This window comes from Sitophilus oryzae, unplaced genomic scaffold (assembly GCF_002938485.1).
Source record: "Sitophilus oryzae breed Bouriz unplaced genomic scaffold, Soryzae_2.0 scaffold_649_pilon_pilon, whole genome shotgun sequence".
Taxonomy (NCBI): domain Eukaryota; kingdom Metazoa; phylum Arthropoda; class Insecta; order Coleoptera; family Curculionidae; genus Sitophilus; species Sitophilus oryzae.
Window position 1 is genome coordinate 1736877 of NW_022147250.1, and position 24564 is coordinate 1761440.

The 24564-nt window shown below is 33.8% G+C and overlaps 1 protein-coding gene across 4 annotated transcripts in view; it reads left to right on the forward strand.

Annotated features, from left to right (window-relative positions):
• The first annotated feature begins 485 nt into the window (after positions 1 to 485).
• Positions 486 to 24564, forward strand: part of LOC115887837 (alanine--glyoxylate aminotransferase 2, mitochondrial) — a 29132-nt gene continuing 5053 nt past the window's right edge. The window contains exons 1-7 of one of the 4 annotated variants that reach the window (XM_030907351.1): positions 3691 to 3841; positions 7002 to 7045; positions 7142 to 7326; positions 8056 to 8179; positions 11356 to 11544; positions 11601 to 11888; positions 16740 to 16961. In XM_030907351.1, the coding sequence (XP_030763211.1) occupies positions 3706 to 3841; positions 7002 to 7045; positions 7142 to 7326; positions 8056 to 8179; positions 11356 to 11544; positions 11601 to 11888; positions 16740 to 16961 (1188 nt within the window). In that variant the 5' untranslated portion in view covers positions 3691 to 3705. Of the gene's footprint in view, positions 771 to 3690; positions 3842 to 4104; positions 4441 to 7001; positions 7077 to 7141; positions 7327 to 8055; positions 8180 to 11355; positions 11545 to 11600; positions 11889 to 16739; positions 16962 to 24564 lie in introns of those variants that run through there. The other 3 variants (XM_030907352.1, XM_030907353.1, XM_030907354.1) reach the window with 3 other exon arrangements.

Here is a 24564-nt window from a genome sequence, read left to right on the forward strand (position 1 = left end):
TGTACTTTATTGTATGTACAATATGTACTGTTCTTTATTTTTTTAATGGCGCTTACGCCTGTTGGCCTTATAAAGGCTGTAATTTATTTTTATATTTAGTAAAAATTATTTTTATATGGTGTAAACAATATTTTTTTTTGTAATATGTAGATTTGTGTGTCTGGAAAGGTTCTAGCCTTTTTTAATCTTTCTATAGTATTAATTTTTTACAAAAATTTACGTCCTTTTAGTAAGTAGTGACGTCTAGAGATCGACCGTGCTAAAATTATCATCGGTTGTCATTCTCAGCCGTTTTTGGTTTGGTTTGGTTTGGTATTGTATTTATTAATGCTAATATTGTTTCAATACTATATCATAAAATTACTATCAGTTTAAGTTATTTTTTATACGATGTCTCGATCAAAATAACAAACACATTAATTTGACATTAATTTCTCAATTATCTAGTAACTCAAAATCAATATTTTTTTGGTCCTATAATTTGACCGCACAAACATACTTAATATTTCACTTATTTTAATAATAAACAGACATTGCCCTTTGAATATTTAAATTTGCTTTTGCTATTCACATTTAGTAATCAACCATTGTCTATAAAATATGTTTATTGTATGATAATTATTGTGCATTCAGCTATATTCTAAAAGTATTTTTGGAGATACGTTTGCTGTACGCCCACTTTAACTATGACTACTCCTAGGATGTTTTTAAGAAACTTTGCTACACTGCCTAAACAGCCCAAATGTGATTTTATACCTAAAAAATACGAGGTAAGTAAGGGGACTCTGGTTGGAGCTATTTAATAGAGATTTTAATATTTTTTTAACACTTTGTGTGAGAACAATTTTTATATTATTATTTTTATTTATACCGGGTGCTTCTCGAAAGTGGCTCACCCCTATAACTTCTTTATTTTTTTCAGATAAAAAAACGAGATTTGCTATGTTAGCATATGACATAAATTAGGATTGATTGACGTAATTCAATTGTTTTTGGTCACTTCCAGTTTCAACGGAAATTACTACAACTTTTGATTTTTAATTGGCACCCTCTGTATATTTCTACTTTATTCAACAGAAAATGAAATTTTTCTGGTATGGTGATATTTTCTGGTATGATGGTATTTCGAGTCAAATTGTCGTTATGAGCCGCATGTTACAATTTCAAATAAACCATATGCGAAAATGTCAAAAGCTGACATATTATCTCTCATTCTATTTAGAGTGTCATTTTATATAGAATAAAGTAGAAATATACAGAGGGTGCTACTTAAAAATCAAAAGTTGTAGTCATTTCCGGTGAAACAGGAAGTGGCCAAAAACAATTGAATACGTCAATCAATCCCAATTTATGTCATATACTAACGTACCAAATCTCGTTTTTTATCTGAAAAAAAAAGTTATAGGGGTGACTGGTATACTGGTTGTCTTTTGTCTTAGTACTCCAATTTCAAGTGAACAAATGAGTTTTTAGGGTACCAAACATAAGTATATAAAATGAATAAGGTCAATAAATAATTTGATAGTATATGACTCTGGAAAAAAAGTCACTAAATAAATTAAAACTACTTTTGTGTTTTTACACTAGCAATAAACATAAGTAGTTTTAATTTTTTTCAAAAAATTTTTGAAAGGATTTTGAAAATGCCCCAGAGTTTACTTCTTAATTGTGTGTAAATTAATTGAATGTGAATAACTAGAATTTAAACCTTAATTTTTTAATGTAGTTAACATAATACTGTATGATAAAAAAATGGCGTCCATTTGGCGTGGAAGTCACGAGCGATGGGATTTCCGTATAATTTTACATACCGGGTGCGTCTCAAAAGTGGCCCTATAACTTTTTTTTTCAGATAAAAAGCGAGATTCGGTATGTTAGTATATGATAGTGACGGGAATACCGGTTCCACATCAGTCGCGTTACAATAGCGACCGTTCCAGAAACCGCGATTTTGTAATCGAGGTTCCAACTTACTAAGTGTCGCGGTCTTCGCTTATGTAGTATTTCTGGCATTGGTACCTACTTTTATTTTATACTACCTACCTAGTCCCACAAACCACTGTCAAAAAAAATCTTTATTGGTGACCAGTTTCGGCAATTCCAGCCATCATCAGACCTTAAAAATAGATATAAACAATAAAACTTATATAAATGTATAAAAGCAAACAAATTTTAATTTTATTTTATTTGCTTTTACGTTTCATCTTTCAAACAACGCTATTTTATGCCATGCTTAGTACAGACCAAAAATCGCTATTTCAAAAGTAACGTAGCGACGGCGACGGGAGCACCAACGCCAATAGTAACCGACCCAATCGCTACAGGCGAAAACGAAACCCTAGAAGCGCTCCAGCGACTGCTGGAACGAAGTTAGCCGCTTCCGAGGTCGAGCGTCGATAGCCAGTTACAGCAGTACGCGACAGGGAACTAAAACTCTAGGAGCGCGACGGCTGGAGTGAAGTAGGCCGCCGCGCCGCCGAGGTCGAGCGTCGATGCCCAGTTACAGCAGTTACGCGACATGGAACTATGACTCTAGGAGCGCGACGGCAGGAGCGAACACGTCGCCGTCGCCACCGAGATCGCCCGACGCTGCGTACAGTTCCAGTAACTATTGTAGGCGACCGACGCAATCGCGATGGCTGGAGCTAAACACGTCGCTATGCGGTTACTACGGTTCAAGCTAACTTCAATAGCGATTATAAATAATTTATTTATAAATTATAAATGATTTATAATTTTGTCGTCATTATGATCGTCGTTCTTCAGTAACAGGTTCCCAATTCGTTGTGGAGCGCGACACGGTGTTACAAAAAAATACCGCTCCAAAATCGCGTTACTCAAATACCGACACATCACTAGTATATGACCGGATTGGAATTAGGATTGATTTACGTATTCAATTATTTTCGGTTACTTCCTGTTACATCGGAAATGACTACAATTTTTGATTTTTAAATGACAGTCTCGGTATTTTTTTTTACTTTATTCGATAGAAAATGACTCTGAATTGAATGACATATCTACGTCAACTTTTGACATTTTCGCTTTAAACAAAATTGTATTTTAAATGTCAATCTGGAGTATGCCATGGTTGTGTTGAAAACACTAATTTTTAATCAAGGATCTTTGGAAAAATAGATTTGATCGTCTACTGTTTTTATTGTCTTGTCCTGGCTGATTAAAAGATGCCCAAATAGTACCTATTTTTAATCATATCTCAATTTTTTCAAATGGAACGAGGGTGAAAAAAGCATTTTTTACGAATAATTTGGTACCACACACTTGGTATTTCGAGTCAAATTGTCGGTTTGAACCGCATGTTGGGGTTTCAAATAAACCATATTCGAAAATGTCAAAAGTTGACATATGATATGTCTTTCTATTCATAATGTCATTTTCTATCGAATAAACTAAAACAATACCTGGGTGTCATTTAAAAATCAAAAGTTGTAGTCATTTCCGGTGAAACCGGAAGTGACCGAAAACAATTGAATACGTCAATCAATCCTAATTTATGTCATATACTAACATACCAAATGTCGTTTTTTTATCTGAAAAAAATAAAAAAGTTATAGGGGTGAGCCACTTTTGAGACGCACCCGGTATTTGTAAGTTAGAATTAAGAAACAATGAAGCATGCGCAAAGCCGTTTTCACAATAAATAAAACAAGAGATTACCAACTCTTATTATTTCATTTTGGTTATATGGACGCGACTACGATGTTCCCTATAACCAACTTTCTTATGTTATTTTGTTCTTATTTTATTTTATTTCACTCTGTACGAACCACCATAAGAATTATTAAAAAGTTGCTTCTGGATATTCGAAACAAACTTCAACGTAATGTACAGGGTGTTCATTTTAAAACTTACCACCCACGTTATCTGCAAAAATAGACAGATTTGTGATATTCGCGGAAACATGTCAACAAATTTATCGAGGGGCAAGGTGTTTTATGAAAAATTGGATAGTCCAGCTTCAACCCCCTAACCCCCAGGGCTGCCACCCCAATTTTTTTAAATAAGACAAGGGGTCGTGTGACACATCATTTTAAAGCGCTTTTTATTCTGAACATTTTGACGTCTTATTTTTTAAATTTTACTTTACCGTTGCGGAATAACACCCATATTAAGGTTTAAATAGGTAGACATAATAAAAATATCCAAATTACTGCTCTGTCCCATAAATGCTGTAAATATTAAGAAAAATTACATGTTTGTTATTAAAAAAAATCAGTAAGCAACATGCATTCCACCTTTTTAAACAGACTCTTTTGTTATCATTAAAATTTGCAAACATTTCTTCTTTTATATTTGTTTATTTTATGATATTGCAGAAGAATTCCAACGAAATATCAGTGTCACTTTGTGATGTGTATGCCTAAGTTTCCTTTCAATTTCGCGCTACAGTTTTATAAAAATGGTTTACTCTCTGGAATAGTAAGTTGAATTAGTAATTAGTGCTTATTTATGGATCATGTAATCAGCTCGGACTACTGCCGCTGTTCTCAATGCGAGGCACCCCGATAAAAATGTTTCTCACGTTTATTGCATGCAGCTTATTCAAAAGTTTAGAACCACGGGGTCGGTAGCCAGTTCAAAACGTAGAGGTCCTAGGGTTCTTGATGAGGCGACTCAAATTGGGGTTTAGGACATTTTGCGGCAGATCAATGTACTTCCATAAGATAGATTTCTAATGCCACCCACGTGTCAGTCGGATCAATCCACAAGGTAACTAAGCTTCACAAATTCCATCCGTATAAAATTCAAATTCTACACGCATTGAATGAAGATGACCCAGATCGAAGAATTCAATTTTGTGAAGAAATGACCGTGAGTAAATGAGTACATTGCACGAACTCCAAATTTGCTTTTAAACTCATGTTTTACTGACGAATGCACATTTTTCCTTAATGGAAATGCCAAAGATAATTGTCGCTATTGGAGTGATGAAAACCCTCATATTTTTAGAGAAGGTCATACGCAGTACCCACAAAAATCAATGTTTGGGCGGGAATTCTGGGTAATACTGTGTTCCTAAATGAAAATCTGACGGGGAAGATTTACCTAAACATGTTGGAAGAATCAAAGGGACGACGTCGGTAACGCTATACTTAATGAAGATTTTATTCACACACAATAAGACGGGGCACGTCCCCACTACGCCAGATATGTCCGGGATTGGCTGGGCGATAGATTTCCAGAGAGGTGGATAGGAAGAAGAGGGCCAATAGAATGGCCTGTAAGGTCACCTGATCTTAGTCCCAGAGACTTTTTTCTTTGGGGTCATTTAAAGTCAGTAGTTTATAAAACCGTTCCCCAAAACATTGAAGATTTAAAAAATCACATAACAGCAGCGTGTAGGGCCATACCCCGGGAAACTTTTCAAAATGTCCGTCAAGAATTTGAACAGCGATTATTTTATTGTTTACAAGTCAATGGAGAACACTTTTAGCAATTAATTAAATAAGCTTAGTGATTAGGCGATGATTTAAATAAAAATAATTATTCAAACCTTAAAATGGGTGTTATTCCTATTATTCCCAAACCTTATAAATGGGTGTTACCTCAACGGTAAATTAAAATTTAAAAAATAAGACGTCAAAATGTTCAGAATAAAAAGCGCTTTAAAATGATGTGTCACACGACCCCGTGTCTTATTTAAAAAAATTGGGGTGGCAGCCCTGGGGGTTAGGGGGTTGAAGCTGGGCTATCCAATTTTTCATAAAACACCTTGCCCCTCGATAAATTTGTCGTGTTTCCGCGAATATCACGTGTTTCCGCGAATATCACAAATCTGTCTATTTTTGCAGAAAACGTGGGTGGTAAGTTTTAAAATGAACACCCTGTATATCTTTATACAGGGTGTCCCAGAAATAAGTGCAAGTATTTTAAGGGGTGGTATTTCTCGATAAAAGAAACATATTTTTTCTTTATCGTTTTTCATATAAGTCCAAAATAACGGAGTTATTTTACTTTAAAAATTTCCAAAAAAATGATTTTTTGCTAAAATTTTGAGAACCATTGGATCTTTTCTGGATTTTCTTTCTTGTAAATTTAATATAATGCCTATGTTGCCATATTATGAAGAAATTATGTTTTTTAACTAAAAACTAAAAAAAATTCCAAACATTTTTTTTTTCGCGAAAAAAACCTCATAGGCGTGTTTCTGGAGTTGAACTATACTACCAGTTAAAATACTTGCACTTGTTTCTGGGACACTCTGTATATAGAATATTTCGCCTCTGAAACAATAAAATGTAAAAAGTTATTTTTTGTAAAATGCCACAAAATTTGCAGCAACTTCTCATAGTGGCTATATAGGTACTTTGAAAACAAATTTACCTAACAAAAATGCTTAACATTTTGAGGGGGTATATTTTCATTTTCACATAAATATTATTATATTGTATGCAGAGCTACAAGCTCACAGAAAACTTAAGTCTTTTTTTGATTTAAATTATTTTAATGACTTAAAATTTAAGTCTTTTTTTTAATTATTTGTGATTTAAATCTTTATTCTGAAGTAGAAAAAGACTTAAGCCATTAAAAAGATTTAAGTCTTTTTATTGAAGACTTAAGTCATTAGAAAGATTTGTCTTTTTATAAAAGGCTTAATTAAGCCTTGTATAAAAAGAATTAATTAAGGTTTAATTTTAATTATCGTTTTAATATCTGGTTGTCTTGACTTGAAGTTAGTTATATTGATTTAAGTCACTTCTAACTTAACTGGTAAATCATGATGATTTAAGTCAAAAATATAAACTTAAGTCATAAAAACGACTTAAATAACGTTATATTGATTTGTCTTTACAAAAATGACTTGACTTGAAATAAAATCATTTATGTCAAAGACTTAAGACTTAAATCATTTTGATTTTAGAAATGACTTAAGAATGTCTTGACTCTCTTTAAAACTGACTTTTTGCAGCTCTGATTGTATATTGTATAATGATTGTAGTAATTTTCTACTCTGAAGAAATTAAATTTATAATTTGTAGAACAAGAGCAACAGGAAGAACAGAAGGGAACAGGAGTACACGCGGTATACACTTATTTGTTTATTTGGCACAGTTGTAGTTATCAAACATCCGATACATTATTTCAAAAATCCTTCATTATTGGTTTTTATATTTTATAGGGTCTTTCCTTTAAAGACATTGAAGCTATCAGAAAGAGGCATTTAAATCCAGCATTAACCACTTATTATAGTAAACCATTTGCAATTAGTCAAGGGCATATGCAGTGGTTGTTTGATTTGGACGGAAAACGATATTTAGACATGTTTGGAGGAATATGTACGGTGTCTGTAGGTCACTGTCATCCGTAAGTATATATATGGTCTCTTTTTTGTTTTTATCTTATATATTTCCAGTTATCCAAAAAAAACGGTGTCAAAGACGGTTGGGGAATGACAATCTATGATAATTTTAAATAGGTCAATCTCTAGATGTCATTTACTAAAAATTGACATAAAACTTGCCAAAAATTAATACTGGTTATAGAAAGATTAAAAAAGAATACAAGACACACATATCTATTTCCGAAAAAAATGTTTTCTCGAATTTTAAACTACACCAATTAAAAATCATTTTGAGGCGTCAAAGAGAGCGAGGTCAAGCTCTAGACGTAATTTACTTGGCCTATACTTTTCTTTGCTTCCCAATGGCCCTTACTGCCAGTTGGCCTTAAGAAGGTTGTAATTTATGTTTATATTGACTATTTTTTTTTAAATAGTGTAGTTTAAAATTCGAGAAAAAATATTTGTTATGGAAATAAATTTGTATCTTGAAACGTTCTATCCTTTCTTAATCTTCCTATAATTAGTGTTACTTTTTGAAAGTTTTATGTATTTAAAGAAATTTTATATCAATTTTTAGTAAATGACGGCTAGAGATCGACCTCGCTAAAATTATCATCGATTGTCATTACCTAGCCGTCTTTGACGCGGTTTTTTTCTGATCATACGGTACCTACTAACAGAAAATTCATTATGAGAAAGAGTTAATTGAAGAACAAACTTTTAATATAATTTACCTAACATTTTAATTTTAGAAAGATTACTAAAGCAGTTGCTGAACAAATGGAAATATTAGGACATTGTTCAAACGTATACTATAATGAAAATATCTCTAAGTATGCAAAAAAGTTATCAGAAAAATTACCTGGAAAATTAAAGGTAAGTGCGTCGATATTAAACTTATTGAGGCTCGCTTGTGTGAAGCGCGGCTCTTCACTTCAATGCACGGATTTGCATTATAATGCAATAGAACTTCTCTAATTTGGACACGCGCCAAATCAGACAATACCGGTAGTTCGGCGTTTCTTATCATTTGTACAGTTTGATATTTTGACCTCTGTATACCGGATACCACCAAAATTCAAACGTAAAGCTATATTAAAACGTAACTCGTCGCTATATTGGCGACCTGTCAGGCTCGGCTCAGACATTTTGATGCAATACGCAGTCTTTTTTTTTCTTTGAACTGAAAGCAAAAAGTATCGTATATCGCTAAAAATGGCGCCAATCCAACGTCCTTCCGAAACAAATGCAATATATTGGATTGTAGTGACAAGAAAGGAAGAATACGTGACATTTCTGATACATTTGCTATTCCAAAATGCAACATTTCAAAGTAACTTAAAATGTAGAATATAGAATGAGTGGAAGGGCATCAACGCAACCTGAAAGATCTATTGTGTCCCCCATTCTTGAGTTTTAACTCATCATACAGTCTATATCTCATCATACATGGGGAGCTTCCTGTTGTAGAGATTTTTCATCCTTCTGTGACAACAGTTGTTCATCCTCTACGCTAGTTCAACAGCTGTTCATCCTCATCTAGCTCCTACGAGGGTATACACCCTTCCACGGTTGGGGTTTAGTGCCTTTCACAGTCGAGGACCTTGTCTTCGGCTGGGGTACCTTTGAGGTGGAGGCTGGAGGATCAGTCTCTATTTTCTCGACCTCTTTAACTTGGTCTCTCCTTAGATACAAGATACAACACCTGATACCGGTGTTGTTCCGTATCTACAATAGAGGATATGTCCCTCTTTCTCTATTGCCTCCTTGGATTTGAAGTCAATTCCTATTGCGGGAGACCTGACCATAACCCTCCTCCCTCGAGTTGATGACTTGTCAACTCGATGTCCTTGCATTGGAGTTTTGGCATAGCTGGTTATACGCCGCAAGGGTGAGTCGGGCTACTTCTACAGATCCCCGCATGTAGAAGTAACGGAGACGAGGAAGTCTTCTATCGAGCCACAGATGACACTATGACAGATATGGTGGTCCCATCCGGCATCGTTATACGTCTTGGTGCAATTCCCTGGTCACGACACTATAGTCAGGGACAAGACAGTGAGATGCTCCTTAGACCCAGCCACCAAAGTACCAGAGGGAATTCCCCTTAGCACCTGAATAGGAACCTCCTCACCATTGACAAGGTCTCGCACCTCCTAGAGGAAGCAGATTAACTTAAGAAGAACAAGAATTTTTAGGTCGTTAGCTTACTCTTCAGTCAAGAGCCAGAGACAAAATGAAGATAATAAACACATCAATGAAGCACTTGAAACAGAAGATCACATTGTCATGCTGAAAATGTAACTTCAAAAAGAAAACGATGTTTCTACGCAAGATTTTTTCCTTTTGAATAAACTAAAAGAGAAGGCTGTTGAGGCAGCATTCAAACATTCGAATTAAATATTAATTTTACATTGTTTACATTTTTATGAACTTATGGAATGTATTAAGGTGCATATTTACTTAATAATGCATATTGTATTACATCTAATTTCGATTGTTTTGCATATTTATAAGTTTAGCCAAGAAATGTTAATTTGTGTTATTTTTTATGAGTAAGTTTTAAAGTGCGATTTTTTGTTTAAGTTTGAGTTGGAAACGATAACACTTTCAAAACAAATAAAAAACAATAACACTTTCCGGTAATCTGGATTTCTCTCTAATTCGACGGTAACTGTCTTCTGATATGTGTTCGGATTATCGAAGTTCTACTAATTATCCATTAGCTAGCCATACACAGAGATACTTTTGAACAATTAAAGTTGGGAATAATCGGATGATTTCAATCCTCGAGTATTCAAATAATCGATTGATCACCCGAGGAATCCGCGGTCATAAAATTTTCTTTGTTTTCATATTATAAAACTCCAACTGTTTGTATAATATCTCGATTCATACCCGAATAATGTTCGGTGCGTTTTGCTTACGGTATATTGTAAAAAAATAAATAATTATTTTAAAAAATTTTAAATAATTTTTGTAGGATGCGTAATAGTCTAAGAGCTAGCACCGTTTTCGAGAAAGTATTTTAAGACATCTGGCTCTTTGATATATCTTTTACTATGCTCTCTGGAACAGCATGCGGCCCGTCTAGCTGCCGATACCCGTTGCGTTCACTACTGCGCATCGAAAGAAGATCCTATATTTTTTATTAATTTAGTCCTATAAATTCTAGTATTGAATATAAATCGAACATGTCTCCATAGCGCAGTGCGTAGAGTTTCCGACCACGAACCCGATGATTCAGAGTTCGAATCCGGGTCAGGTCAAAGACTTTTTTATTTTATTTTCGTTTATATTCTGATAGTAAAGTATTAAATAATTCTGGTAATTAAAAAAAAACAAATATTTAATACTTTACTATCAGAATATAAACGAAAATAAAATAAAAAAGTCTTTGACCTGACCCGGATTCGAACTCTGAATCATCGGTTTGTGGTCGGAAACTGCGCTATGGAGACATGTTCGATTAATATTCAATACTAGAATTTAAAGGAGTAATAAAAATATAGGATCTTCTTTCAATGCGCAGTAGAGAACGCAACGTTTACCGGCAGCCAGACGGACCGCATGCTGTTCTAGAGAGCACAGTAAAAGATATCAGAGCCAGACGTCTTAAAAAAGAGCCAGACGTCTTAAAATACTTGTTTTTCCGACGTTGCTAGCTCTCGTACTATAACAACGTACTTATTTTTTGTTTCTTTAACTCTGATTTTGAGACTTATCTGGCAACCTCTTAGGCCGAATGAAGACAAAAGTTAGTGCCGAGTAATTCTCTAGAATCGACAAAAATCCTTGAGACATACCGCTGATTTGAATACTCGAGTGAGTATTTTTCACTCGAGTGATCCCATCACTATAAAAAATGTCTTCTCTGTAAGTAGGCATGCTTTAGCGACGTCAAAATTAACAGGTCTTCTCGTGTTAACTATTTTACGTATGTGGAGCGTTTTGTTTTAATAAAAAAAACTATCAGCAATTACCCCTCACTAGTACTCTTTTAAGTAATTTTTTAACTGGACTCATTATTTAAAGTAACTTAATTGTTTTAGGTTATATATTTTGTAAATAGCGGATCTGAAGCTAATGATTTGGCGGTACTTTTAGCACGAAACTTCACGAAGAACTTTAATGTGATGTCCCTAAAAAACTGCTATCATGGAATGACATATCAAACGATGGCATTAACATCAAACGCACACTATAAATATCCTGTTCCTCAAAATCCCGGATTTTTCAACGTAACTATTAGTAAATAGATATCGATCTTCGAATTTTAGATATTTCCACATTTTAGACAGTCAATCCCGATGTATATAGAGGTATATGGGGAGGAGAAAAGTGTAGAGATGGCCCTGTTCAGACCAAAAGAAGTTGCGATTGTGGAAACGAATGCGAAGCAGGTCAAAAATATATCGAACAATTTCAAGACGAATTCAAATATACTATTTCGAAGAATGGTTTAGCTGCATTCTTTGCCGAATCGATTCAAGGCGTTGGAGGAACTGTCCAATTTCCCAAAAATTATATCAAAAATGTGTCTAAAATTGTGAAAGATAATGGTGGACTCTTCGTAGCTGATGAAGTAAGTAAAAAACTGAAATCCTTATCTTAATCCTAGTAATATTAAGAACATAAACTAATAACATTTGACGACAGTAGAGTGTATCACTTGGCTGCATTTGAGGTATTTTTCGACTTCTCAGAAATAAATTGTAATTTTTATCGTTGATTATTAACATAAATACACCCACAATATATGACGTTTGATGATGATGTTTATAGTTTATATACCGGGTGCGTCTCGAAAGTAGCTCGCCCCTATAACTTTTTATTTTTTCAGATAAAAAAACGTGATTTCTGTATGTTAGTATATGACAAAGATTAGAATTGATTGAGGTATTCATTTATTTTCCGTCACTTCCTATTTCACCGGAAATGGCTACAACTTTTAATTTTTAAATGGCACCCTCGGTATTTTTTACTATATTCGATAGAAAATGACACTGAATAGAATGATATACATGTCAACTTTTGACATTTTCACTTAAAACAAAATTGAATTTTAAACTTAAATCTAGAGTGTCATGACTGTGTTTAAAACACTAATTTTTAATCAAGGAGCCTTGGAAAAATAGATTTGATTGTCTAATCTTTTTAGTGTCTTGTCCTGGCCGGTTGCTAAAATATGCCCAAATCGTATTTTTAATCGTATCCCATTTTTTTCTTAAATTGAACGAGGGTGACTCCATTAGCACAATTTGGAAAAGCGTTTTTTTGCGAAAAATTTGGTACCACACACTGACACAGTTGACATATGATATGTTATTCTAACCAGAGTGTCATTTTCTATCAAATAAAGTAACAAAATACCGAGGGTGCCATTTAAAAATCAAGAGTTGTAGTAATTTCCGGTGAAACAGGAAGTGACCGAAAACAATTGAATACGTCAATCAATCCTAACTTACCTATGTCCCATACTAACATACCAAATCTCGAGTTTTTATCTCAAAAAATAAAAAAGTTATAGGAGTGAGCCACTTTTGAGACGCACCCGGTATTTTTGAGAATCTTAAAAGTTATAAAGTGTTGTTCTTACCTTTTTGTCCTGTCCGACAAGTGGGATACTAGGGGTGTTTCAAATTGCAACATTTTCAGTATCGCCCTGTAGTAAGAAAGCAGCGGGGTTATTAAAACAAACAAGTTTGTAAAATGTCCGTTATGGGGCGCGTCTGTTAAGACCAGTCAGAAAACTGGCCTTTTATTACAGTTGAGGGTTGGAACCTTTGGTGTTACACAGCAAAATAAAAAACACTAAATCACCACAATACACCAAAACACTTTTACTTTTACACTGGACGCGCGTTTCGCTAACCATGTTAGCATCATCAGCAGATGACTATAAACTAGATAGATAGATAGATAGATAGTTTATAATCATCTGCTGATGATGCTAACATGGTTAGCGAAACGCGCGTCCAGTGTAAAAGTAAGTGTTTTGGTGTATTGTGGTGATATAGTGTTTTTTAAACTGGCCTTTTTTCTCAAAAATATGCCTGTAAAGAGGTATTTGAAATATTGCTATCGTAATTAATTGAGAAATTGTATTTTTTGGTATAGTGTATTTCTATCTCGTAAAATAAAGTAGTGGGCGAAGTTTAAACTTAAATTATTGCTTTTATATCTTTGAATAAGAAGATTAAGGAAGGAGCATATCAAAAATCTTAGGTACACCGCGATGGGCCTCAAATATGGCCGACTTAAATTCCGGTTTATCAGTGTCGTTCTAATTTTATTTAAAAAATGTAAAACTATGATGTAGGGTAGACGTGGGTAGACTCAATAATTTGTTGTCTTATTTTACGTTGTGAATAAATGTTGGTAGTTATTAAAATTGTTATAAAAATATATAATTCTAATAAAAATAGATAAGTTATAATAAGTATTTATTAACACAAACATCCGATACGCTACTGAAGCAGGTAAGTCAAATTAACGTATCTAAATTCTTTGACATCTAATCTTTGACAAGTAATAAATAAAAGCTAAAAATGCAAGAAAAATATATAATTTAGTTAATTTAAGTGAATTTCATAAATGATCGGTTTACTACACGTATGTATATTATATAGTCACTTACTAGCGAAAAGTTGTTCCATTATTTCACGTAATTTTTGCCGAGATCTACCGCACGCTACACAACCAACTATTTTAGTCTTTTTCGATAAATCGCGATAGTGTCACTGTTAATTTAAGTTCTGCCACAATTTCCATCTAGATTTACTACCTTTATACAACTATCAGTAGTACAATAAATAATAAATAACATAAAATAAGCTCCGTAAAGACTGACAAATCCACAAAATTTCAAATCAAATTCAAATGTGTCAAATGAATCGTCAAACAGAACTGTCAAGGATCCCCACCCTAGAGAGCTTTTATGGTGGCTTTTCCGCCCACCATGCATGAATACATGGATAGCATTATGCTCCTTCCTTAGTCTTCTTATTCAAAGTTTTATATTCATTTAGAGAGAGAAGGATCTCTAAAATAAGGATAATTTTGGTTTGGGCTAACGGAAGTAAACAAACGGGGGCTCATTGAAAAGAGTTCCTTAATAATTTACAATATAAACTTTGTCTTAACCAATTTTACTGTGGTAGCTAGAGGGCGCTGTTTGACTTCATAACAGATATTGCGCATTTACATAAAAATAAATAAATGACAGGACATTTTTCTGAAAACGCCAATAATAAAAAAGTTTTTCCTCTTGTAAAGACAATCCGGGGACATTCTGTATATGTTTTCTCTTATTGGATTTTTTTCCCCAAAGTATATACCGGGTCGTGCATCGACGTTGGAGACATAGGAAATCCCCTGCAAATTTTGAACTGCCGAAATATTGGCCCGCGTATTGATTTTACAGCGAAGTCATAAATGAATGTTTTTTTAAAGGTCTAGGTATGATGAAAACACATGCCAAATTTGAACAATTTCGGGCAAGCCGTTTTTAACTAATTTAGAAAAACTGCATTTATTTTTAAATTAAAACTGAACGGGTAACAATGTAAAACCAGGCACATGTCAACATACCTTAAGTGGTTAACCTATGATTGAATGCAGTTTGTTGTGCTGTCTAACATGGCAATAACTGACCGCTTTTGTCAGCTATTTATGAATATAGGATTTTCTGTTTCCAACGGCGATACACCACCCCGTATATTATTCGCTAGTATCTACTAATATACGGATTTAAAGAAAGAAAACAAAAATGAAAAATAAATAGACAAACGATATGCATAAAGTGTCAAATTCAACAAGCGTAACCATAGTTTCTCGATATACAGGGTGGTCCGAATTGTATTCCGGAAACTTTGGCAGCATATTCTGCAGATAAAAATATGCAAAAAAGTTCGTATAAATGTATGTCCTAAAATGCTTAGTTTCGAAGATACAGGGTGTAGAAGTTTCATTTTTATTTCGATTTTTTCCAAATATCTTAAAGTAACATCAATATTTAGATGAAAATTGGTGTCTGGGAGTTTTTTGACATGAGAAATTTGATTTTGATGTCAATATGACGTATTTTAACTGTTTTGAAGAGTAATAACTTTTTGTCCTTACCTGTATAAAACTACTGAGTGAAAAAATATACATTTCCGTGATTTTTTACGTAAAAAATGTCTCTTGGTAAAAATCGCTACGTTCTCAAGATATTTAGAACGGGAACAGTCAATACATGTCATTACTGACAAAAAATAAACATGTCAAGTAGATAGTTGTTTGACTAAAATTATAAATTTGGGAACTTTTTAGTTTTTTAAATTAATCATAATTTTTTCTTCGACAAAAAGATGATAAAACAGTTTCTGTTGAACCTTTGGCACAAAAAGATTTCAAATTTACAGTACGTCTGTAGCTACGGGGTATCCGTGAGAGGGGAAACGATATACTCTTGATGTTTTTCGTAAAAAAATTAGACGACGCGTCCCATCAATAAAAATTCAACAAATTTGCAAGTAGCCAATAAAATGAGTGGGCGGAGCGATTTGCGGTGACATACTCGTCAAGTGGACGTATAAAATATATTGCTGTTTATTTAAATGTTTTTTGTCCACACCTTTCATAGACACAGATCCAGCAGACGTACTGTATGATTTCAGTCGAATAACTATTTAGTTAACATGTTTAATTTATATCAGTGATGACAGGTATTGATAAATTCGATTCCAAATATCTCGAAAACCATTACTCGTAGCGATTTTTGCCAAGAGACTTTTTTTACGTAAAAAACGTTGTAAATGTATATTTTTTTACTCAGTAGTTTTATTTTACAGGTACGGACGAAAAGTTATTACTCTTCAAACCAGTTAAAAAATATGTAGGTGACGCCCTCTACAAGTAGGAGTCCTACTAACATCAAAATCAAATTTCTCATATCAAAAAACTCCTAGGCACCAATTTTCATCCAAGTATTGACGTTAGGTACTTGGTACTACATAAATTATTTGGAAAAATTCGAAATAAAAATGAAACTTCTATACCCTGTATTTCCAAAACTAAGCATTTTAGGACATACATTTATACGAACTTTTTTACTTATTTTTATCTGCAGAATATGCTGCCGAAGTTTCCGGAATACAATTCGGACCACCCTGTATAATTACATGCAAGGTATGACTTTTAAATCATTTTATGTCATTTGGAACTTTTGAAATCATTTAAAAATATATTTGTAGCGTTTGAAAAAAATAGCATACTCGGAGTAAAAATGACTTTTTGTGCCTCGGCTGTAAGTCAAACGTACAGCTTTGCCACAAAAAATGTAATTTTTACTCCTAATAAAACAATATACCTACTATTTTCTGTCAATTTTCGATGTGTGAATTTAAGAGCAATATGCAATATTTTCACCCATATTTCCTTTTTGGTTTAGGTACAAACTGGTTTTGGAAGGACAGGTGATTACTTTTGGGGATTTGAAGGTCATAACATTGAACCGGATATTGTTACTATGGCAAAAGGTATTGGAAATGGTTATCCGCTTGCTGCGGTGGCTACCACCGAAGAAATTGCAAGCAGCTTGACTAAAGCGTCTCATTTTAATACATATGGAGGTAATCCAATTGCAAGCACGGTCGGTTTATCAGTTTTAAATGTGAGTATCTGAATATATCGTTTAACATGTATTGACGTTAGTTTCGTTAACCGTTTTACCACTATCAACTGAATGTTGGTTATGTACTCAATCACTATTAATAAGTAAAGAAATATTTATCAATTGACAGTTAAAGTCTGTCCAATGAATCAGGGAATGTTGCAACATCCAAAAATTACATAAAATTCAATTCACTTGTGACTGCACACTATTATATATTCTTCTTAGATTTTATAACCCACATGGATAAATAAAATCGCTTCATTATTGTTAGAAACATTCAGTTATCTGACCTTCTTTATCGTGGACACTGGGCTTGATCCATCGTCTATTTCTCTTTTGTGTATATTGGAGGGTCCACATAGCCAAATAAAATTAGTATAAAATAAAATAACATAAGAAAGTGGGTTATATGGAATAGCGTGTCATTTTTTTACTCAATTGTTAAAACTATGCGACAAACGTTATAACGAAATGAGGTTACTGAAAGACATTTTTTTCAATATCAAACATAATTTAATGTTGTAAGCCTATTTCTTTGGTTCTGTGAAAAATAGCCTCATTGTCGCACAGTGGTAAATCTAGATCTCTCGGGCGCCACCTCTGTTATTTAAAGTGGTAGAGGTCCACGTCTGCCAGGACGGGTAGCATAAAATTCATGAAGGGGTGCAGGTAAAGTCAAAATAAAACAATCAGTTTCAATTAAAATAATATAAACAATCTTTATTGAACTCAAATTGAATGAGAAGCAGCCGTAAAGTCTTGGCTCAGAGGTTTCGCGCAAAATGGCGCGGAGCAAGATTCTACGCAAGCGCGAGACTTTCTGTTTTCTAACCAAGGGCGCATGCGCGGCCCTGCAATGGAGGCGATGGCTGGATGGCTCACCCTTGGGAGTAGCAGAGAAGAGCTGTCGTCTATTCACCAAACCAGGTACCAAGCAACTGACGACTTTTGATTTTCTAACGGTACTGCTCTCGTCTACAGGAGTGGGGAAAGCAGCACACAGTGGGGACAACGGCGCGCGCCGTATTCCCGCGAGTATCGATCGATACGAACCAAGACTCTACTACTTGCTTTTAACAAAATAATTATTTTATAAATAATTTGATAATTAAAAGCTAATTAATTTAATCACTACTAATTAATTATCACAAAAATTAAGTAACATCGTTACAATGTTGCCAATTCATTGTAGCTGTATTTTAAAACATATATTACCATTATATGATTTTATTTTTAAATAAATATAAATAATATTTTTTTTTTTATTTTATATTTAAAGTAGATTCAAATAATATATGAAATAATTTGATAATACACATAGCGATATCCTGATGAAACATTTTTAGTGGTCTATATTTTTAGTTAATTTGCCAACGCATCAAAACTCCGCTATTAGTTGGCATTAATTTCCTGTGTAGTTTTGCACAAGCTCAAATATCTCACATGGAGAGTTTTATATTATGAATACCGTGGATTATTAATTTATAACAAACTTAACTTATTACGCGACTTCAACAGCGATATTTCTGGTCCCTTCACTATGTACTAGAGGTAGGTAAAGATTGAGCGAGTCGTTCATTTGAACGAGTGAAAATGAATCGTGAGATTCGATTCACCACTTAGAATACGGTTCGTTCAATTGAATCGTGGCCAGCGCGGTGCTGTACCTATAAGTGGCGCGCAAACCAGAGCGGTGGCGGTGCGGTCACAATACGATCGCGAACATCCGCACACCAACGCGGTCCGCGGTCATAGATAATAGAGCTAATTGGCGGTCAGTGTCAGCACCGTTTAGAGAAGATTATTACAAATTTTCATTTTTAATAATAATGAACATTGAACAAACATCTTTTTTTCCAACGTCACAGAAGTATTAATTTTTACGACGTGATTAACAATATAAAAACGCAATTTTAACGCCTAGGCGTAAAAGTAAAGCATTTTTACGCGTCAAACGTATAACTTGCCATGAAAAGTATCAATTTTACTCTTAATAAAACAATATACTATTACTCTTGGCTTTATTAGATAAATCATATAAAATTGGTTGCACACACACTTTTTCAATATTTTTTTCTGTATTACACATGATAACTAGGGTGATTCTACTTGTTAAATATCGTGCGAACTGGCGGGCAAATGGTGCATGCAGCGTTCTAATCTGCTGTACCGCCGCACGGTGGGGTATTAGCATGAAAAAGGTGATCGAAATTCGAAAAAGCAAATGTGTTTAAGATTTCCCAAAAAAAAGATAAATGATAAGTTAAATCATGTCTGCCATGAATGGCGTAGCTATGGGTGTGTTTAGTTGCATTCATTTGTTTCAACGAAACGTCAAAGTTGTTACTTCTCACAGATAAGAGGTAAATGGCTAAATTTTATGTTTAAAATTATAAATTGTTGTTTTTCTTGTGCTCTTTTTACGTTTATATTATTGTTTTGATTGAAAATGGCTCAGCAATTTCTTCGCTTTCATTTAATAGTTCTTCAAAATATTCTTTCCATCTATTCAAAACATCCTCCTCAGTTGACATTATTTGTCCTTCTTTGTCTTTAATATATAGTGTCCTATCTTGGTATCCCTTTCTTTCATTCCTCAGTCCCAAATATAAATTTTTAATTTGCCTTGATTTATAATGCTCTTCTATTTTCATTAAGTTTTCCTCACAAAACTTCCTCTTTTTATTTCTTAATATGTTTTTAGTTCTTCTTTGTTTCGCGTATTCTATTCTAGTTTGCTGTATTTCTTTTTCTAACAACTGTAACCTTAGTTTATTTCTAACTTCTAACTCCATTTTACATTCTTCATCAAACCATTGTTTTGACTCACTATGTCCACTTCTTTTTCCACATATCTTCGCACTATTTTTTATCTTTGCCTTCATAACCGCCCACTTTCCTTCAATTGTCTCTTCGTCTAAGCTTTTACCGAATTCTTGGTTAATCATATTTTCATACTTGCTTTTTTTCCTCTCTTTGGTTTAATCTCGGAATAAAATCCTCTCTTTGCTTTTTGTTTATCAGTTTGTTTTATCTCTGGTATGATCTGCTTCACGTGGATACCCACCATGAAGTGGTCTGAATCTGCATCAGGGCCTCTGTACGATCTCACTTTTGTAATGCATTTTTCTTCCAATTTGTCAATTGCAACATGATCTATTTGGTTAGTTGTTACTCCGTCTGGTGATCTCCATGTACCCTTATATATGTTTTTCCTTTTGAAATATATGCTTTTAATAATCATCTTCTTTTCCTTTGCAAAATCTCTCAGTAAATGTCCATTTTCTTTTGTTGTTTCATGCTTGCTAAAATCTCCGATCGTTGGTTTGTACATTTCTTCTTTGCCAATTTTAGCATTCGCATCTCCCATTAAAATCTTCAAATCATACCTTGGAATTTCATCGTATACTCGATCGAGTTAGCTGTAAAATTATTCCTTGGCTTCTATACTTTTATCCTCAGTTGGCGCATGTATGTTTATTATCGTTATTTTTTGGTATATTCCTCAGTCTTAATACACTTATCCTATCCGATACAGGTAGAAAGTTTACTAATCTTGCTTTCCATTTTTTCCTTATGATAAAACCAGTACCTAATCTTCTATTTTTCCCTCCACTATTCATAAATATGTAGTCTCCGACTTCTGTTATTGTTTGTCCTAGTTGTTTTGTTTCCTGAACTGCCACTATATCGAAATTGTATTTTCCAATTTCTCTGGCAATATGCTTCAACTTTCCCTCCTCCCATGTTCCTCTAAAGGTGCGTATTCATTATCCGAACGAACGAACGAACGAGCGAATGAAAGTGCGGTATATTTAGACGAGGACCGAACGCATGCGGCCGTTCGTTCGTTCGTTCGCTCGACCATCCGTTTCGAGTCGGTACATCAAAGGCGTTCGCCAAGAAATGCGTCCGGTCTATGGTCCGGTCTTCTCGTGCGGTTCTATCGTACGGTCCCCGTCCATACCACTACCGAACATTCGTTCGTTCGTTCGTTCGGATAATGAATACGCACTTAACGTTCCACGTACCCATCTTTATATACTTTGATTTTTCTTTCCTATTAATCTTCCTCACTTGTTTTCTCATGTACATCTTCAATGCTTTTGTCGTCATATAGCCATCTTCATGATATCTATTTTCTAGTTTTTTTGTGTCTTTCTTGTATTGCCTATTATGTCAAAGCACCCTTTGTTTTTATTCCATATCCACGTATTTTCACCTACTATTAATTTCTGGAAACCTATTTTTAATGTTTTTCCAGCAGCCTTTTCCTCTTTTGCTTTATTTCTTATCTTCACTTGTATTTCTCTTTCCTCTTTGCTCATATCATCGTCTATAAATACACGAGGTTCCTTTATTCCCTTCAACTTGGCTTTGTTCATCATTATAGTTCTTTTATCTGTTTCGTTCTTAAGTTGCACCATACATACTTTCTCTCCTAGTTTTTTTGCTCCTTTTATATCCATCCTCAATTGCAATGTTTTATTCAAGAAATTTTCTACCATTTCCTTATTTTCATTTTCATCTTGTGTTTTTATCTCTATTCCTCGTATAACAATATTTCTTCTTCTGTTTTCTTTTTCTAGTTTGTCTACTCTTTTTTCTATTTCCCTGGCCTTAAGTTTCAACTCGTTGTTTTCTTGTTTTATTTTTTCATTTTCATATCTAAGATCTCTTATTTCCTTTCTATACTCTTTCTGTTCTTCCTTTAATTCCTTAATTTCGGTCGTTAAGTTTGTTAAGATATGTAATATTTTGTCCATTTTTTCTTCTTGTTCTTTACTCCTATTTGGTGATCTTAGAGTTCTTTTACTTTTATTAAAAATCTCAGCAATAGGTTCAGCACTCCTCTTTCTGGATCCCTCATCTATAGTATAGTCATCACTGTCCATCTTGTACCGCGCTAGGTAAGCTTCCCGGGTCAACCCCTCGAAGGATAAACTCACCTCTCAGTATTTCCAAATATTTCCCGAGATATCCAGCTCTTTTCAGACGTCCGGCAACGTCGCTTTTAATTTGGTATTTGCTTACGAAATACCACTTTTTGTCCGTGTTTTCTCTGTGTTTGCTCAACATTGTCTCTGTTGACCTTCAGTTTACGCCTAGCAGTAATATGTTATTATTAATCACTTACCGAGAACGCCTTCTTAATTTTTTATATTTCTACACTGGATTAATGATTGTTATATATTCCCTGTACGCCTTTTTGTATTTTTTCTCCCGTTACACCACTCGAATTTCCGGTTTAATGCAGCCGAAAGAAACAACACATACACTAACTTACAATCCAGCGTTGCCACTCCATTTAGTGTCTCCAGTAATGCATTTAATTTTCATTAATATTTTTCAAAATAAAAACACTAAATCACCACAATATAACAAAACACTTTTACTTTTACACTGGACGCGCCTTTCGCTAACCATGTTAGCATCATCAGCAGATGATTATAAACTAAAGTACAATCTCCAAGTTGAGCGTTTATATACTCGCTCAAAGGAAATTTTTAAGAATGTCAATTATAAACTTGTGTATAGTGCTAATAATAAATTACAACAATTATTAGGTAATCCAAAGGATAAACCACCTCCACTGGAAAGGTCGGGTATTTATGAAATTTCTTGTAAAGATTGTAATCAGAAATATGTTGGGCAAACTAGAAGATCAATATTAGCTAGATTTAAAGAACATTTAGCTCAGATAAGATATGGTAGACCGGATAAATCTTGCGTTGCCGAACAAATTGTTGATAAAGAACATTGTATAGATCTTAATAATTTAAAATTAATTAAACAGGTCTCAAATTACAGGCAATTAGATGCATATGAAAGCATCAGAATTAATAAATGTAAAGATAGTATGAACAGAGTCAACGGTCCAATTCCTTCAAGTTCTTTGTTCCTACTACTCTAGTGGCGGAAATCTAATTCTTACGCTCAGTGGGCTCTGACTCGGTTTGGCTAGATTTTGCCACGCCCACTCGGTGCCCACTGAGCGAGTATATAAACGCTCAACTTGTAGATTGTACTTAGTTTATAATCATCTGCTGATGATGCTAACATGGTTAGCGAAACGCGCGTCCAGTGTAAAAGTAAAAGTGTTTTGGTGTATTGTGGTGATTTAGTGTTTTTATTTTGCTGTGTAACACCAAAGGTTCCAACCCTCAACTCTAATTAATATTTTTGTTAAAATAATATTTACCGACTATAAACCATTAAATGTCGGATTAAAAGACGAAATCGAGTTTTTGTGTACCGTATTCAAATGAACGAATCGTAGTGTAGTAGTCGATTCAATATGAGAAATTGAATCGTGTGATTCGATCCACTAAAAAGAGTCATAATACCCACACTACTATGTACCTACTACTAATCCAATACTTTATTTCGCACGCTGGCTGCTAATAAAATATTAAGTAAATTGAAAATAAAGTATCGCTCCACTTTTCGAGAACGTTTAACCACAGGTTTAACGTCCTATCCCCCGCTTAATCTCGAAACCTGAGAGTTTGTTTAGTTTGTGGTGTCTATATAGCGCTATCTTCAAAATTAAAAAATCTGTCATTATTGGTTAGTTGGTCAGTTATGTATAACAGAAATCTCTTTTCCTTTAGAAGTGACCGTTCCTTATTTTATCGAGAGCTGGTCACCATCGATCCGTGAAAATATTTTATTCTTGTTCTAGAAATAAATAAATGCGTATCGTAGTAAATAAAGTTGTGTATAACAATAGATTCACGAAGTTTATAGGATCTAAGGTATTTACTTGTTGGACAGACTTTACCTGATGATGTAGTATTAGAAGAATACATAGTAAATATTTTATTTTGTCTCTTCATGCGAGGAGAGAAAATTCATCTTTAGATGTTTTACATCGAATTATCTTTAGATTTTACTTTCCTTTTCCTAAAATAAAAAAAATATTAAAGCCCTTAGACAGGGTGTCCCAATACTCCGAGGACATAGAACTATTGCGTATTTTTGGAATCAAAATAAGTTCATTTGACCCAATTTACTTCTATAAATATGTGCTTTCTTAGTCCGTTAGAGGGCATCAAACTTTTTTTCACATGAAGATATTTTAAGAACCGATATTCTGATTTGAATGAAATTTGGGGTGTCTGTGTTTTGCTAAGCGCTTTAACATTTGACTTACACACAAATCAAGAAAAAGAAACACGGAAAGGGGTAAAACCATCCCCATCCCTACATAAATTTTGGTAGAAATATTTTTCAACTCTACAGAGCACCGATTTTTTTTCGTAAAATGATCCTCCTAGTATTTACTAGATTTTTTGACTTTTGTAAAAAAGATACATTGCAGTTTATTCATCAGAAATATTCATACAGAATAATAATATACAGAGAGTTCCAATATTCCGTAGAGATAGTATACTACGTATTTTTTTAATCAAAATAAATTAATTGGCCACATTTTACTTCTATACAAGAGGGCTTCTTTTGTCCGTTAGAGGGCATCAATCAAAAATAAACCCGAACGTTAATTAATTTAAAATTTATGAATCTTATTGTCAAATATCATTTGTAATACTAACATAAAATTTCATATTTTTGCCAACTAGATTATAAGCGCATAAGA